The sequence below is a fragment of the Suricata suricatta genome, chromosome 3 (genome assembly GCF_006229205.1).
Source record: "Suricata suricatta isolate VVHF042 chromosome 3, meerkat_22Aug2017_6uvM2_HiC, whole genome shotgun sequence".
NCBI classification, from domain to species: domain Eukaryota; kingdom Metazoa; phylum Chordata; class Mammalia; order Carnivora; family Herpestidae; genus Suricata; species Suricata suricatta.
The window spans coordinates 52,011,133-52,029,591 of NC_043702.1; the positions used below are offsets into that span (position 1 = coordinate 52,011,133).

General features: G+C 36.3%; 1 protein-coding gene and 1 non-coding gene across 3 annotated transcripts in view; one reads left to right on the top strand and one right to left on the bottom strand.

Moving 5' to 3' along the window:
* SESTD1 (SEC14 and spectrin domain containing 1) overlaps positions 1-18,459 on the top strand; it is a 128,949-nt gene that overhangs the window by 44,564 nt on the left and 65,926 nt on the right. For both annotated transcript variants that reach the window (XM_029934313.1, XM_029934314.1), the window contains exons 3-4: positions 1,583-1,662; positions 4,599-4,707. In XM_029934313.1, coding sequence (XP_029790173.1) covers positions 1,608-1,662; positions 4,599-4,707 — 164 coding nt within the window. In that variant the 5' untranslated portion in view covers positions 1,583-1,607. The remainder of the gene's footprint in view (positions 1-1,582; positions 1,663-4,598; positions 4,708-18,459) is intronic.
* LOC115288873 lies at positions 16,299-16,402 on the bottom strand. Its single transcript, XR_003907259.1, has one exon. It is a non-coding gene; the product is annotated as a small nucleolar RNA U13 (small nucleolar RNA).

An 18,459-nucleotide genomic window follows, 5' to 3' on the forward strand; every position in this document is an offset into this window, starting at 1 on the left:
AGCAGGCTGTGTTTTAGCTTATGGGCAAGTAATAAATTGTATCATGTATCTTGAATGTATCATAGATAAGCTGCTATATTACAATTGCCACTTCAGATAGCTGTGAAATTAGGTGATTAACTAGTTGGTACCTAACCTTCTAATTTCTGTATAAGTCTAATTACATGAAATAGAAGTGGGGGTTTTGATTTTTTACTTTCCTTTTCTGTTTGGAGTATCATTGAAACTACTGTATTGTAAATGACGGAAAATAATTGCATATGTTAAAAAATAAATTGTATAAAAATAAATAAAAGATTTTGAATGGAAAAAATAAATAAAATTATAGAAATAAAAGAAAGTGAATCTGGGGTACTAGAAAAAAAATAATAGTGGAACTGAGTTAGACATTTGGAATTCAGCTGTATAATTAATAAGGAGAGCAACAGAGAAAAGATTGAGTAGTTGGTTCATTCCTTTATTCGACAGTAATTTATATGGTTACTGCTATGTACTAGACACTGTTCTGGCCCAAGCTGCTTTGAAAAACTCTTAAACCAATGGGGCGCCTGACTGGCTCAGTTGGTAAAGCATACGCCTCTTGGTCTGAGGGTACTGAGTTCTAGCCCCACATTGGGTGTGGAGCCTACTTAAAAGACGAGGATTGTCTTGTGTCTATTGGCCCTCTGGATGTCCTCTTTGCAGAAGTGTCTGTTCATGTCTTCTGCCCATTTCTTCACTAGATTATTTGTTTTTTCGGGTGTGAATTTATCCAAGGGATACAGGAGTGCTGATGCATAGGGGCACATGTACCCCAATGTTCATAGCACTTTCAACAATAGCCCAAGCATGGAAACAGCCTAAATGTCCATCAACTGACAAATGGATCAAGAAAGTGTGGTTTATATATACAATGGAATACTACATGGCAATGAGAAAGAATGAAATCTGCCTGCCCATTTGTAGCAAAGTGGATGGAACTCGAGGATGTTAGGCTAAGTGAAATAAGTCAGGCAAAGGACAGATACCACATATGTTCACTCATATGTGGAACTGGAGAAACTTAACAGAGGACCATAGGGGAGGGGAAGGGCAAAAAATATAGTTAAGGAGAGGGAGGGAGGTAAATCATGAGAGACTCTTAAATACTGAGAACAAACAGGGCTGGGCTAATGGAGGTGCGGGAGAGGGGAAATGGGTGATGGACATGGAGGAGGGCACTTGTGGGGATGAGCACTGGGTGATATATGGAAACCAACTTGACAATAAACTATGTATATATATAAAAAAGGAAAAACAAAACAGTTAAGCCAGTGATTCACAACTGGCTGTGAGTTTTCCTACTAGAGGATATTTGGCAGTCTAGAGACATTTTTGTTGTTAGTGCTTGGAAGGTAGAATGCAGTTGGTCTTCTAATGGGTAGAGGCCAGGGATGCTGCCAAATATGATGTTCAGGACAATTCTTACAAAATAGAATTAGTAATCTGACTCAAAATATCAGTAATGCTGAAATTGTGACACCCTGGGATAAGCCATCATAAGTATATATTTCATAGAATAATTATGATCTTGCAGTTGACCTTTAACTTTCTTTGTTTTCAGAATTGAGGAGGTTTACTGGAGTAAAATGGAGGCCTCGGTAATACTACCTATTCTGAAGAAAAAACTTGCCTTCCTTTCAGGTATGTTTTCTTTGTAAAATTGGAAGTGTTTGATGTATAAGTTTGTTTAAACTTCTTTTCTTTGACAGGTTTAACAGAATGACTGAATTGCATTTTTCTGTGAAGGTTTTGGTTCAGAGATAATTCTGAGACCTCTGTTAATCAGAATGGATAACTGTGAGCCACCTCTGTCACTGTTGGTACTTGGCATGCCAGTATTTATTCTGTAATTGATTAAAATGACCTCTACAAGGTAGATGTCATATTTCACTTTTTATGTAAAAATAAAATAATACTGGCCAAGAATAATTGACTGACCAGCACTGAAATAATTGGTTTTGAAATATAGAATTAGTTTGTATGATATCCTATATCGTAGCTTTTGTCTTTTATCTTCCATGAAATAGTTTCAGTGCACTTGGAGGAGTTAGGAAACATGAGTTATGTGGTTTTTCACTTTTCACTGTTTGAACTGGTTATACAGGCTTGCATTTATCTCTAGTTATTAATCCAAAAGTGTGTATCAGCTAAGCATCAAAGAGAAACTGCAAGGTACATTAGTGTGAGAGCAGTAGCATAGTACATTGATTACAGTGATTTTGTGGAATTATGGATCATTGAGTAAATTTGCATGTGCTTTGGAATGCGTACTCTGGCCTGCCTGTTAAGGGTTGAGCTTTTTTTTTTTTTAATCTTTTCATTATCTTGCTTTTTCTTTCTTTTTCTCTTTAGAGCCTATCAGAATTGTCTTGATCTTTAGGCTATAAATGTCCCTATGTCCTTTTTAAAAAGTATATTGTATTCCTTTGTAAATTGGGATGTCTTTCTAGTGTAGATTATAAAGGATTAAATAAGTTGTTAAATTTCACTAGTATTCTTGTTGCCTTTCTTAATGTAGTTCCTTTTTTAAAAAACTCCTTATCAGTTGATGCATATGTTTTCACCATTCTTTTTTGACATTAATGGTGTTACAGGAAACATTCTTATTCGCTGTTGGTCTACTTTGTACAAGTTTAGCAGTATAAATTCCCATAAGTAGAAGTGGTAAGGAGAATTGATATTTAAATTTGTGTTTTGTCAGATTACACTCTAAGAATATTGCATCAATTTCTGTTTCTTGTAACAGTGTATGAAAATCCCGTTTGCCCACACTATTGCCAAAAAGGGGTATTATTGCTCTTTCATAATTTTTATTAGTGACATTTTTGCATCTTTATGACACTTGACTCTGTGCAGCATTCCAGTTGGTTGGCCATATCTATCTTGAAAGCCTTTTTCCTCTTGGCTTTTCTCTTTTTCATTTACTCTAGTGATATTTTATTGTCTCTGAGTGAAAGCTGAGGGTGTGAGGTTAAATGTAGTCCTGAATGTTAGACCTGTCCTCTGAAGACATTTCCACAGTGGGTCTGCAGATTTGGCTTGATGCAGTGATAAAGCTTAGTGATTTTTGAGGAGCAAATGAAAACTTCCCTAGCCTATCCCTCTAGGCTTACTCTGTTGATCATTAATTATTTCAACCAATAATTTTCAAACTTTTTTAGTTTGAAAGAGAAAATCTTTTCAAACCAGAATCATTTGGGGGATACATTTTGAAAACCATGGGTATAATCCATTTTTTAAAATAGTAAAACCTGAACAAAACCATGAGTAGTTGAAGTCACTGTTGATTATCTATTAAGTTGAACCATTTGAAATTACATTTATTCATGTTAAATAAAGTGGTTGAATATCATTAATTTGTATGGGTAACCTAATAAAAGAAAATCATTTATGGTAGGCAGATGATGAATTGCCCTCATGTCACTCACAGGAGTTGTTTTTTTCACTTCACAGCTTTCAGTTTTTAGTAGTAGATTTTTAGAGGTCATACAACATTTTTATCTTTAGTATTTGCTGGTTTTAAGTTTCTGAAATTGCCATAAATGTCAGTGGGGTCAGGGAATGGACTTCAGTGTAAAAGTCAGTCATCTGGGGAGCTTTTGAAGAAGCTATATGTACTAGTCAGATTTTTTTTAAAAAAAGGTTTTTAGTGTTTATTTTTGAGAGAGAGCGAGCAAGCAGGGGAGAGGCAGAGAGAGAGAGGGAGACAGAATCTGAAGCAGGCTTCAAGCTCTGAGCTGTCAGCACAGAGTGCGTCGTGGGGCTTGAACCACGAACCGCGAGATCGTGACCTGAGCTAAAGTTGGAAGCTCAACTGACTGAGCCGCCCAGGCGCCCCTGTATTAGTTAGATTTTAATGTTTATGGAAAATTGAAGAGGGCTTGAAACATAAATGAAATGTGAGTGTGTTCCACTGCCTGGCTTTCATGCTTACATATCCAGGTCCCATGTGCTCTTCTCAGACGGCTAGGACTTTCTCCTTGTGAACGCAGAGTGCCTGTCTGACCTCTGAGGTAACTCAGACCGTTCCTTCACAGAATACTCCAAGACTCTTTTAACATGGCTTATAAATTATACCCATTCTTCTTAAGTCTTTTCTGCAAAATTTTTCACCTTAAACATAGCTCGTATCATTTTCTCCATTTTCTAAATCCTTCTTTGGTAGGAGCACAGCCTACCCAGTGAATTTGTATTTTATTCTCTTATTTCTTACAACATAAAGCTTTTCTTTCTAGGTTGATTGGAAGTCTATTTTCCTCATAAATGCTTATAGTGCTAGACACACAATAGGTGCTCGATGAGTTGATTGCATTAAGAGACAGACTGGAAGCAAATTGAACAAAATGATAATTGCTATGTTTAAGTGAAGATGCCATGGGTGAATTTTTTAAATTTTTTCTCAAATTTGTATAATTTTGCTGCATTGCTATAAACATTTACAATATATAAGATAAACATTAATTAGATAGTTTATTTCTATCATAAATACTATTTGTTTTAATAACATTGGATTCAAACATTTATTTAGTGCTTTAGTATCTGTTACATGTTATATTTATATCTTTTTCTTTTAATAGGAGGAAAGGACAGACGCAGTGGCCTCATTCTGACAATTCCATTATGCCTGGAACAGACAAATATGGATGAGCTGAGTGTCACCTTAGACTACCTACTCAGCATTCCAAGGTGACTCGAAAGGTGTCTTTTCTTAAATCTTGATATGTTGTCATTCATTTATTAATGATTCCTGTTATTAAGGTATAATACCTGCTTTTATTAGTGCAATTGTAATTAAAAACACTAGAATTAGTCATTTCTGATACAACAGCAGATAAAACAATTATCATATGCTCTTAATGCACTGAATAATGTGATAATAGATTTCCAAAATGTATGCACTGTCAGCTTTTAAGGAACACACAGATCGAGTATCTGTATACCATGCAACTCGAGAAAACATAGATAAGTGAATTTAGTAGAAAGTATTTTTTTATTTAAATAGCTATTTCACTATATAGATATAAGTCTGTAGGTTTTAATATACCGAGGAAGGCTATTAGGAGTTTAAAAACATTTTTTTAAATGTGAAAAATGTTTAAATTGACGGTCCTTGGATTTTTAATTTTTATATTTCTTGGGCAAAGCCAAAACTTTTCTTTTTGCTTGAGCTGACCCATTACTTCAACAACAAAAATAAGCTTCATCCCCAGCTTCCTCCTCCGTACATGATATTGGGGGGCTGAAGTCTGACAATAAACTATTAAAAAAAAAAAAAAAAAGAATCCAAAGATAGGCACCAGGCTCTGAGCTAGCTGTCAGCACAGTCTGATGTGGGGCTCGAACCCACGAACTGTGAGATCATGACCTGAGCAGAAGCTGGATGCTTAACCAACTGAGTCACCCAGGCGCCCCAAAACTATCTCTTATAAAATGTTTTCTAAGGTCCAGATAGTGAATTTTAAATATTTTAGAGCAGTTATTTGATTCTTGTTCTGTATTTGTGTTATTGACATAATAGGTTATTTCATTTTATTATTTTTTTAAAATAGTTTATTGTGAAATTGGTTTCCATTATAACACCCAGTGCTCTTCCCCACAAGTGCCCTCCTCCATCACCACCACCTCCTTTCCCCCTCCCGCTGCCCCTCCCCCTTCAACCCTCAGGTTCATTTTCAGTATTCAATAGTCTCTCAGGTTTTGTGTCCCCCTGTCTCCCCAATTCTCTTTCCCTCTTCCCCTCCCCCTGGTCCTCCATTAGGTTTCTCCTGTTCTCCCGTTAGACCTATGAGTACAAACATATGGTATCTGTCCTTCTCTGCCTGACTTATTTCGCTTAGCATGACACCCTCAAGGTCCATCCACTTTCCTACAAATGGCCAGATTTCATTCTTTCTCATTGCCATGTAATACTCCATTGTATATATATACACCACATCTTCTTGATCCATTCATCAGATGATGGCATTTAGGCCCTTTCCATGATTTGGCTATTGTTGACAGTGCTGCTATGAACATTGGGGTACATGTGCCCCTATGCATCAGCACTTCTGGTTATTTCATTTTAAACCATCTTGCAGAATGCATGATTCAAACTGTATTTTAAAACAACTGACTTTATTTACACCTCTGTCCAATATTGTTCTGTAATTTAATGATTCTCTTGCTGATTATTTTTTCTGTATTGGAGAAATGGGGTCTTCAAGTAAACATTTTCAATTTTTTTTTTTTTACTTTCTGGAAAGGAAAATTATCAGACTTTACAGCATGTTAGTGTTCTGTAACTTTCTTAGTCCTCTGAACTACTGATTGCTAATTTGTGTTATTCACCATTAGACAACAAACTACCTCTAGGTAAATGACATTGGCTTAGACGTACTGCTGACAAATTTTGAAAAATGTTCACGATTCATAGATGCATGGTCAGGGAGCTTAAGAGACCATCTGAACAAACTGCCTGATTATATAAGATGAGGAAATCGAAACTCAGGTTATAGTTACTTGCCCAGGATCCCACAGCTAGTTAGTAGTAGAGCTGGGACTAGGTCTGCCTTTGCTCACACAAATTCAGAGCTCTTCATATTCCAGGTGAATAAAGTGTAGTGCAGTTGTGTTTTATGTGAGGTGAGATTCTAAAGTTGGAGTGTAATACACAAATTACTGATAGTCTGAATTATCCTTGAATTATGCCTAAGGAAGGATTAGAGATTAGAGACCTACAAACTTTTTCCATGAACATGCTAGGTTTTCCTCCAGTGACACTGGAGGAGCGTGTCACTGAGGCTGAGTTCCAGAAGACACATTTGGCTAGTGATTAAGTTTGTGATAAGAAAATTCTTGCTTATGTATACTAGAACCCTGCTCAGCCCAGCAGGACGCTCCTATTGTAAGAGGCACTGAGTAGGTGAGACAGGCTAAAGCATCAGCAGTTTGACTCACATCTTCTGTCTTTCTGTTCACTCTGGATGTGCATGCATCAAGTACAATGGACGGCAAAAGTAGCCTACACTTTTAAAATTTCTCTCTTTTTCTTATGTAAATATATATATAATGCTATTCCACTGTAAATTACCAGTCAGTTTCTGCATATCTACAAATACCTGCAAGCTAATAGAGAAGTTATGAATTGAAGCAAGATGAAAGAACTTACTCTAGCAAGGCAAAATAGATACTTGGATACTTTATTTTTGAAAATTGTTTTGCTAAGTTTTGGCCTTCTCAAGTATTTGTGAAAACTGAATTGTTAACTTGATGTTCTTAAACTGCCACCTATAACTTTGGTGTTTAAAAGCTCTATATCAGAACTTGCTATTTTCTTAGAGAACTAGAGTGTTTTTGAGCCTTCATTGCAAATCTGGAGATCAGTTTGTTAGGTACAATCTTAAAAACTGATTTTTCTCCTTCAGAATGGTCTGCCATTCAAACTGCTTTTACTTAATTTTTAATATTTTTTTGTTTATTTTGAGAGAGAGAGAGAGAGAGATTGTGTGCATGTGTGTGCAAGTTGGGGAAGGGCAGGAGAGAAAGGGAGAGAAACCAAAGCAGATTCGATGCTGTCAGCATGATGGAGCCCGACGTGGGGCTGGAACTCGTGAGCCATGAGATGATCATCTGAGCCAAAGGCAGACACTTAACTGAACCATCCAAAACTGCTTTTAAATTATAATTCCCCACAACATTTTGCTATGAAAAATTTCAAATGTACAAGAAAGTTTGAAGAATTGTACAGTAAACACCATTATGCCCATCACTTGGAAGTCTCCAATCAGATTGGACTTGATCACATATTTATTCATATACCCATCTGTCATTCCATCTCAGAGCTGTTTTTAAGTTTACCTTATCAGATTGTGCTTAGCATGTACTAGAAAGTTGTCCTTTTTATTTTATTTTGTTTTTTAAATTATTTTTAAATATAATTTATTGTCTAGTTGGTTTCCATATAACACACAATGCATATCCCAACAAGTGCCCTCCTCCATGCCTATCACCTGAAAGCTGTCCTTTTTAGTAGTATGTCTTAATTTGTTGTTGTTTGTTTTTTTCCATATATAAGTTAATCATATTATATTTGTCTTTCTTTGATTTTTTTCATAAAGAGACTGTGCATTTTCATTTTGCAATGAGTCTTGTGTATTATTATTTTTAATGTTGTATTTATTTTTGAGAGAGAGGGAGAGAGAGTGAGTGAGTTTGTGAGCAGGGGAGTTGCAGAGAGAGAAGGGGAGAGAGGATCCAAAGTAGGTTCTGCACTAACAGCAGAGAGCCTGATGCAGAGCTCAAACTCCTGAACTGTGAGATTGTGTCATGGTCTTAGGTTGGATGCTCAACTGACTGAGACACCAGATGCCCCCAAATCCTTTTTTTTTTTTTTTTAAATTTTTAATGTTTGTTTATTTTTGAGAGTGAGACAGCATGAATGGAGGAGGGGCAAAGAAAGAGGGAGAGACAGAATCCAAAGCAAGGTCTAGGCTCTGAACTGTCAGTGCAGAGCCTTATGTTGGGCTCACACCCATGAACATGAGATTATGACCTGGGCCAAAGTCAGATGCTTAACCAACCGAGCCACCCAGATGCCCCTGAAATAAAAATAATAATTATTATTTAAATGTTTAATTATTTTTATTAGAGAAGCGGGGGGATCTGAAGCTGGCTCTGTGCTGATAGTGGCAAGCCCCATATGGGGCTTGAATTCATGAACTGAGATCATTGCCTGAGCTGAAGTCAGATGCTTAACTGAGTAAGCCACCCAGGCGCCCCTTCTTTGTTTGATTTATGTTACTTAGCATAATAACCTTTGGTCATTTCATGTTGTTGTAAATGGCAGTTTATGTTCTTTACCAGAGAGCACAAGGGTTCTCTTTTCTCCACATGTTTGTCAACACTTGTTATTTCTTCTCATTTTGATACTGGACCTTCTTACTGGTGTGAGGTGATATCTCTGTGTGGTTTTGATTTGAATTTCTTTGATAATTACTGATATTGAGCATCTTTTCATGTGTGTGTTTGTCATCTATGTGTCTTTGGAAAAATGTCTATTTAGGTCTTCTGCCTATTAATCATACTACTTGATTTTTTTTAGTGTTGAGTTGTGTCAGTTCTTTATATATTTTAGGTATTAACCCCTTATTTGATATATCATTTGCAAATATCTTCTCCAATTCAGTAGTTTGTCTTTTTTGTTTTGGTGATGGTTTTCTTGTGCAAAAGCTTTTTATTTTGGTCTAGTCCCAATAGTTTATTTTTGCTTTTGTTTCCCTTGCCTCAGGGGACATATCCATAAATATGTTTCTAAAGCTAGTGTCTGAGAAATTACTGTGTATGTTTTCTTTTAGGATTTTTATGGTTTCTGGTCTTACTTTTATGTCTTCAATCCATTTTGACTTTACTTTTGAAGAAAGTGGTCCAGGTTCATTCTTTCTCTTGTAGTTCTCCAGCTTTCTCAACACCATTTATTGAAAAGACTATCTTTTCTCCCATTGTTTGTATATTCTTGCTTCCTTTGTCAAAGATTAATTAACCATACAGGCGTGGATTTATTTCTGAGTTCTCTAATATGTACGATTGATCTATGTGTCCATTTTTGTGCCAGTGCCGTAGTGTCTTGATTATTACAGCTTTGTAGTATATCTTCAAATCTGGGATTGTGATCCCTCCAGCTTTGTTGTTCTTTCTCAGGATGCTTTTGCTATTCAAGGTCTTTTGTGATTTCATGTAAGCTTTAGGATTATTTGTTCTAGTTCTTTGAAAAATTTTAGTAGGGATTGTGTTGAGTCAGTAGATTGGTTTGGATAGTATGGAGATTTTAACAATATTAAACATGAACATGGTATATCTTTCCACTTGTTTGTGCTGTCTCCAATTTCTTTCATCAGTCTCTTACAGTTTTCAGAGTACAGACCTTTCATCTACTTGGTTAAAGTTATTCCTAGGTGGTTTTTTTCTTTTTGGTGCAATTATAAATGAGATAGTTTTCTTAATTTCTCTTTCTGCTACATTGTTAGTGTTAGAAATTCAACAGATTTTTGTATATTAATTTTGTATACTACAGCATTACTAATTTCATATATTACTTCTAATAGTTTTTTGGTGGCATCTTTAGAGTTTTCTATATATAGTACCATTACATATTAAAATAATGACAATAATGACTTCTTCCTTAGCAATTTGGATGTCTTTTATTTCTTTTTTTGTCTGCTGCAATTAGGACTTCTAATACTATGTTGAATAAAAGTGGTGAGAGTGGACATCCTTGTCTTGTTCTTCATCTTAGAGGAAATACTTTCAGTTTTTTCACCATTGAGTATGATGTTAGCTGTGGGGTTTTTACATATGGCCTTTATTATATTGAGGTATGTTCCCTCTAAACCCACTTTTTTGAGAGTGTTTATCATGAACAGATGTTGTGTTTTGTCAGATGCTTTTTCTGCATCTATTGACATAATCATGTGATTTTTATCCTCTCTTGTTAATGTCATGTATCACATTGATTGATTTGCAAATATCAATCCTTGTATCCGTGGAATAAATCTCACTTGATTGTGATGAATGATCCTTTTAAGGTATTATTTAATGTGCTTTGTAAAAATTTTTTGATGAGAGTGAATTTGGAAGTTTTCCTTCCTCTTCTATGTTATGGAATAGTTTGATAGAACGGGTTATTAACTCTTCTTTAAATGTTTGGTAGATGGGGCACCTGGGTGGCTCAGTCGGTTAAGTGTCCGGCTTCCAGCTTCTGCTCAGGTCATGATCTCACGGTTTGTGGGTTCTAGCCCTACGTCGGGCTCTGTGCTGACACCCAGCTCAGAACCTGGAACCTGCTTCGGATTCTGTGTCTCCCTCTCTCTTTGACCTGCTCGTGCTCTCTTTCTGTCTCTCAAAAAAAAAAAATAAATAAATAAAAATTAAAAAAATTAAAAAAAAATTAAAGAAAAAATAAATGTTTGGTAGATCTACCTGTGAAGCCATCTTGTCCTGGACTTTTGTTTGTTGCAAGTTTTTATTTTTAATTTTTTTAATGTTTATTTATTTTTTATACATAGAGAGACAAGAGTGTGAACAAGAGAAGGGCAGAGAGAGAGGGAGACACAGAATCTGAAACAGGCTCCAGGCTCTGAGCTGTCAGCACAGAACCTGATGCGGGGCTTGAACCCACGAACTGTGAGATCATGACCTGAGCTGAAGTGAGATGCTTAACCAACTGAGCCACCCAGGTGCCCTGTGTTGGAAGTTTTTTGATTGCCAATTTAATTTTGTTACTAGTAATCAGTTTGCTCAAATTTTCTATTTCTTCTTGATGCAGTCTTAGAAGACTGTTTCTGGAAGTTGATCCATTTCATCTTGGTGACCTAATTTGTTGGCATATAATTTTTTATAGCATTTCCCCCAGCTCTTCACTTTTTTGTGGTGTCAGTTGTTATTTCTCCTCCTTTGTCCTTTCTGATTTTATGAAGTTTCTTTTTTTGTTGATGAGTCTAGCTAACAGTTTATCAATTTGGTTTATGTTTTCAAAGAACTCTTGGTTTAATTGACTCTATCTAATTTGTTTTACATCTCTTGTTTTGTTTCCATTCTCATCTTTATCATTCCTTTCCTTCAAACTTTGCTTTTTTTTTTTTTAAGTTTATTTATTTAGACGGAGAGTGAGAGTACCCATGAGCATGGATGGGAAGGTCAGAGAGACCAGGAGAGGGAATATCCAAGCAGGCTTGGCGCTGACAGCGCAGATGGAGCTCAGTCCAATGAGCTGTGAGATCATGACCTAAGCTGAAATCAGCAGTTGGACGCTTAACTGACTGAGCCACCCAGGTGCCCCTGTTCTTCTTTTTTCTAATTTCTTTGGATTCAAAATTAGGATATTTGAGATTTTTTAATGTGTTTTGAGATAGATTTGTATCACTATAGACTTCCCTCTTAAAACTGCTTTTGCTACATCCCAATGATTTTGTGTTTTTGTGTTTTAATTTTTCTTCATGTATTTTTTTCATCTTCTCTGATTTCATTATCAACCCATTGGTTGTTTAGTAGCATGTTTAGCTTCCATGTATTTGTGTTTTTTCTAGTTTTTTTTTTCTTGTAATTGATTTCTAGTTTCATACTGTTGTAGTAGGATAAGCTGCTTGATTTGATTTCCGTCTTCCTATTCCTAAATTTATTGAGGCTTGTTTTATTAGCTAACATGTAATCTCTCCTGGCGAATGTTCCATGTGCATTTGAAAAGAATGTGTATTCTGTTGTCTTTGGATGGAATGTTCTGTATTTTTTAATTTACATCCAAGTTAGTTAGCATATACTGTTGCAAACAGTGATTTCAGGAGTAGATTCCTTACTGCCCCTTACCCACTTAGCCCTTCCTCCCTCCCACAACCCTTCAAGCAACCCTCTCTTTGTTCTCTATTTTTAAGAGTCTCTTATGTTTTGTCTCCCTGTTTTTATATTGTTTTTGCTTCCCTTCCCTTATGTTCATCTGTTTTGTATCTTAAAGTCCACATATGAGTAAAATCATATGATATTTGTCTTTTTCCGACTAATTTCACTTAGCATAATACCCTCTAGTTCCATCCACTTAGTTGCAAATGACAAGATTTCATTCTTTTTGATTGCTGAGCAATACTTCATTTTATATATATATATATATATATATATATATACACACACACACACACATATATACATACACACATGTATGCACACATATATTTATACATATATATACATATACACACACATATGTATATACACCACATCTCTTCTTTATCCATTCATCCATTGATGGACTTTTGGGCTCTTTGCATACTTTGGCTATTGTCAACAGTGCTGCTATAAACATTGGGGTGCATGTGCCCCTTTGAAACAGCATACCTGTATCCCTTGGATAAATACCTAGCAGTGCAATTGCTAGGTTTTGATTTGTATTTCTCTGATGAGTGATGTTGAGCATTGTTAAATGTGTCGGCTGGCCATCTGGATGTCTTCTTTGGAGAAGTGTCTCTTCATGTCTTTTGCCCATTTCTTCACTGGATTATTTGTTGTTTAGGTATTGAGTTTGATACGTTCTTTATAGAATTTGGATACTAACCTTTTATCTGGTATGTCGCTTGCAAATATCTTATCCCATTCTCTCAGTTGCCTTTTAATTTTGCTGATTGTTTCCTTCTCTGTGCAGAAGCTTTTTATTTCAATGAGGTCCCAGTAGTTCATTTTTACTTTTGTTCCCCTTGCCTCCAGAGACATGTTGAGTAAGAAGTTACTGCGACCAAGGTCAAAGAGGTTGTTGCCTGCTTTCTTCTTGAGGATTTTGATGGCTTCCTGCCTTACATTTAGGTGTTTCATCCATTTTGAGTTTATTTTTGTGTATGGTGTATGAAAGTGGTCCAGGTTCATTTTTCTGCATGTCGCTGTCCAGTTTTCCTAGCACCACTTGCTGAAGAGACTGTCTTTATTCTGCTAAATATTCTTCCCTGCTTTGTCAGTGATTAGTGGCTATTAGTTTGTGGGTCCATTTCTGGATTCTCTGGGTTTTGTTTGTTTGTTTGTTTGTTTGTTTGTTTTTTAAATCTGAGTGTCTGGTCTTGTGCCAGTACCATAGTGTCTTGATGATTAGAGCTTTGTACTACAGCTTGAAGTCCGAGATTGTGATACCTCCTGCTTTGGTTTTTTTTTCAAGATTGCTTTGGCTATTTGGGATCTTTTCTGGTTCCATACACATTTTAGGATTGTTTGTTCTTGCTCTGTGAAGAATGCTGGTGTTATTTTGATAGATATTGCATTGGATATGTAGATTACTTTGGGTAGTATTGACATTTTAACAATATTTGTTCTTCCTATCCAGGAGCATGTAATATTTTTCCATTTTTTTGAGTCTTCAGTTTTTTTCATTAGTTTTCTATAGTATTCAGTGTATAGATTTTTCACTTCTTTGGCTAGGTTTATTCCTAGGTGTTTTAGGATATTTGGTGCAATTGTAAGTGGGATGGATTCCTTGATTTCTCTTTCTGTTGCTTCATTATTGGTGTAGAGGAATGCAACCAATTTCTGTGCATTGAGTTAATATCCTGCCACTTTGCTGAATTCGTGGATCAGTTCTAGTAGTTTTTTGGTGTAATCTTTTGAGTTTTTCATATAGAGTATCATGTCATCTGTGAAGAGTGAAAGTTTGACCTCCTCCTGGCCAATTTGGATGCCTTTTATTTCTTTGTGTTGTCTGATTGCTGAGGCTATGACTTCCATACCATATTGAATAACAGTGGTAAGAATGGACATCCCTGTCTTGTTCCTGACCTTTGGGGGAAAGCTTTCAGTTTTTCCCCATTGAGGAAATTAGCTGTGAACTGTTTTCTTTTCATAATTTTCTTCTAGTTTTCGCTTAAAGAATACCCTTTAAAATAGTTCTTGTAAAACCGTTTTGGTGATGATGATCTCCTTTAACTTTTATCTGGGAAACTCATAATCTTTCAATTCTAAATGGTAATCTTGGTATAGGGTATTCTTAGTTGTAGGTTTTATCCTTCCAGTACTTGGAATATATTGCCACTCCTTTTTGGATTGTTTACTAGAATTCTGTAGATTATAGATTCTATATGTTCAGAATTTTAAAAAAAATCTATGGACATTTTTCTTCAAAGAAAATCTTAGTGAGAGGCAGAATTTATAAAACAAAAATGGAGGTCCACACCCATTTCTGCTCATCGTTACTTTCTCTTCTCAGACTTCACTCCCACTGCAGGGCCCCCTCCCCCACTACTAAAGAGACTTCTTGGAGCTTATAGGACTCTGCAGAGCAATTAGAAGATAATTGGTATATGAGTCTTCACACCCTTAGTTGATCATTGATATGTTTTCTTAGACTTCAGAAGACTCAGTTTAGTCTGTGAGAGTGTGAGAGGACTTTCTTCTTTTTTTTCTTTTTTCTTTTTTTAATGCGACTCACTCCCAAGAAAGTCTGAGCCGGTGTCTTCCATTTTCCTGTTTAACAAGTGTACTTTTAGTAGATGGAGATATAATTGCGTTGTCCTTCTTCAAAGCACAATGGTTAAGAGCTTTGAACATGCTTTATGCTCTTGATGAGTGTTTTTTTAAACAATTATCTCACTTATTCGACACATATGTATTGAAAATTTATAATGTGCCAATTTAAAATGAAATGTGACTTCCAGTATTTCCTTTCTTTGCGGTGTAGTTTTTATTTTTCTGTCCATTCTATTCCCTTTTCATATGCTTAAGTTCACATCAAGGGATGGCTAAGTTGTCAAGCTGGACTAGTACAATAGCACCATTCTCTGTCCTCATTCTCTTCCCACTTTGTAGGCAAAACCAAGATTGATTTCACTGCACACCAGTTGTATCATCCTTCTCAGTTTTCTGTGACCATTTTTTTCTGCACAGTGAATACAATTCAGTGGCCATTTATTTTGCTGCTGCTACTGCAGACATTGTACATGGTGCATTGTGAAGACGGGAAAGACTAGGTCTTTGCTCCCAAGGGTAGTGTTTCAGTCTTCTGTGGCATGACCTTGTATGATTTGACTCACCTTTTTAGTGAATATTTCTTGAGCACTTATTATGTAAGGCACTTAGTTTTAGTACTTATATTAACTTAGGTTTCAAAATAATGACAAGGTAGATTGTATTTCTATTTCATAGATGAAAAAAGGAGGGCAGAGAAATTAAGAAACTTTCTCAAATTAATATATATTGCCTTTGCTCATATTCTTTATGCTCATGTCTGCCCTTCACATTAAATTTTATTAGCTCCTTTATGTAGATCCTTCCCAGATTCTGTTGTTACCCAAATTTACAGCACTCGTTGTTTTTGACTCCTCAGGAGTTTAACCGTAATGTGTTTAAAGATGATTCTTGAATTTTTATATTTATTATTTGTCTTGACTTTTTTAAATTTCAAAAGCATATATTGTTTCCTTGGTAACATTAAATAATGTCTATGAGTATAAAGTAGATACTAACTGAAATACTCTTCTCCTTATTTAACTTTTGTCTTTCTAAATAATTCTGAGGTCCCTGAGGGGGAAAAACTGTATCTTATATGTAGTACCTCATTTCTAGTTGGTGGTCAGTATGGCTTATGGATATGGGTTTCTACTTTCTATTTTATTTTACTGCTTCAGTTTCTCAGAGCTTTGCGTACTCTGACTATACACAAATGTGGGCTGACTAGACTTAGTAACTGACCAATCTCAGAACATCTTATATTTGTTGGAAAATCGGATAAACATACTGAAGTTGCTAGCTCCTAGAAACTGTCCCCCCACCCCCACCCCCAACATCAGACGGGTAATGTGCCGGCATTGTAACAAGGTTTAAGGGTGGCACATGTCACCCAGCGGCATGAACACCCAATCACCACGCTTATGAACTACAAAAGGATCAAAACTGTTTTGAAGGACAAGAATTTTGTCTAGGCTGGTATTGCTTTCCTTTTTATGACTTTAAATTGAGAATGGACCTGACCTGAGGATTTGCTTATGGATGATGATTGGGACACATATATGAAAAGAATAGCTCAGATTTCAGGAAATAATAGATATCGTTAAGTCATTTAATTCTTTTAACAAACTTATGGAATGGGTGCAGTCATTATTATCCCCATCTTATGTGTGAGGGATCTGAGACATAGAAAAAGTAAGAAGTTTAGGTGTCTTGACCAAGAGCCTGTGGTAAACTAAGGGGAATTTGAACCCGGTGGTCTGACCACTACCTGTGTTCCCGATTACTGCTCTGCAATGCCTCTGCTAACATCACAGTGCTGTATTTATTGGTAAATTTTAGTATTTATTCACATTTAGCCTGGATCTGTCACAGCTAAAGATCGACACATGAAATAACCCTGGTGAATATGGTATTATAAAAGACATATAGAAGACTTTTTTTATTGAACATTTCCTTTCAACAGTATATTCAGTATATACAGGCATACCTTGAAGATAATAGTGGGTTCAGCTCTAGACCACTGCAATGAAACCAGTATCACAGGGAAGCCACATCTGCAATTACTTCCCCCATTTTTGAAGCCTCAAAATCATCCATGAGAGTTGGAATTACCTTCTCCCAAACTTCTGTTATTGTCAATATTTTGACCTCTTCCCATGATTCATGAATGGTGAATCCTTTTAGGAGGTTTTCAGTTTACTTTGCCCAGATCCATCAGAGGAGTCACTGTCTCTGGCAGTTACAGGTTTTGAAATATTCTCAAATAATAAGACTTGAAAGTCAGAATTACTCTGGTCCATGGGCTGCGGAATGCATACTGTGTTAGCAGGCATGAAAACAATATGAATCTCATTGTACACCTCCATCAGACCTCTTGGGTGAACAGGTACATTATCAATAAGCAGTAATAGTTTAAAAGGTATCAATTTTTCTGAGTAGGTTTCTACAGTGGGCTTAAACCCTGTCAGTATACCATGTTGTGAACAGATTTGTTTTCATCCAGGGCCTGTTGTTTTATTTACACAGAACAGGCAGAGTAGATTTAGCATAATTCTTAGGGACCCTAGGATTTTCAGAATGGCAAATGAGCATTGGCTTCAGTTTACTCACCAGCTGTGTCAGCTCCTGACAAGACAGTTTGCCTGTCCTTTGACATTTTGAAGTCAGCTGTTAATTTCTCCTCTCCAGCTCTGAAAGTCCTGGATGGTGTCTTCTAAAGATGCTGTCCTAATAGAAGGCTGTTCTGTCTACGTTGGAAATCTGCTGGAGAGTAAACCACCTTCATTAATGATCTTAGCTAGATCTTCTGGAGAACTTGCTGCAGCTTCTATAGCAGCACTTGCTGCTTTACCTTGCAGTTTTACATTCTAAAGATGGCTTCCTTTCCTGAACCTCAGAGATCAAACTCTGCTAATTTCAGACTTTTGTCCTGCAGCTTCCTCACCTCTCTCAGCCTCCAGAGTAGTATCTGCATTGAGCTTTGGTTTAAGAGAATGTTGTGGGTGTTTTGCTCTTCTACCCAGACCATTGAAACTTTATCCAAAGAATGTTTTGCTTTCTTATAGTTCATTTGTTCTCAGGGGTAACACTGTTAAGTTCCTTCAGTAAACTTTTCCTTTGCATTCACAACTTGGCTGACTGGTGCGAGAGACCTAGCTTTTAGCCTTTGTTGGTTTTCTTCATGCCTTCCTCACCAATCTTAATCATTTTTAGCTTTTGATTCACAGTAAAAGACATGGGACTCTTTGATTTGAATACTTAGAGGCTAGTGAGCAGTTATTAATTGGCCTAATTTCAATATTTCTGTGTCTCAGGAACTAGGGAGGCCCAAGGAGAGGGAGAGATGGGAATAACCGGTAGGTAGAGCGGTCAGAACACACACAGCACTTAAGTTCTCCACCTTCTATAGGTGTGGTTTGTGGCACCCCAAAACAACTACAGTATGAACATCAAAGATCACAGATCACCATAACAAATATATATAATTTGGAGTTT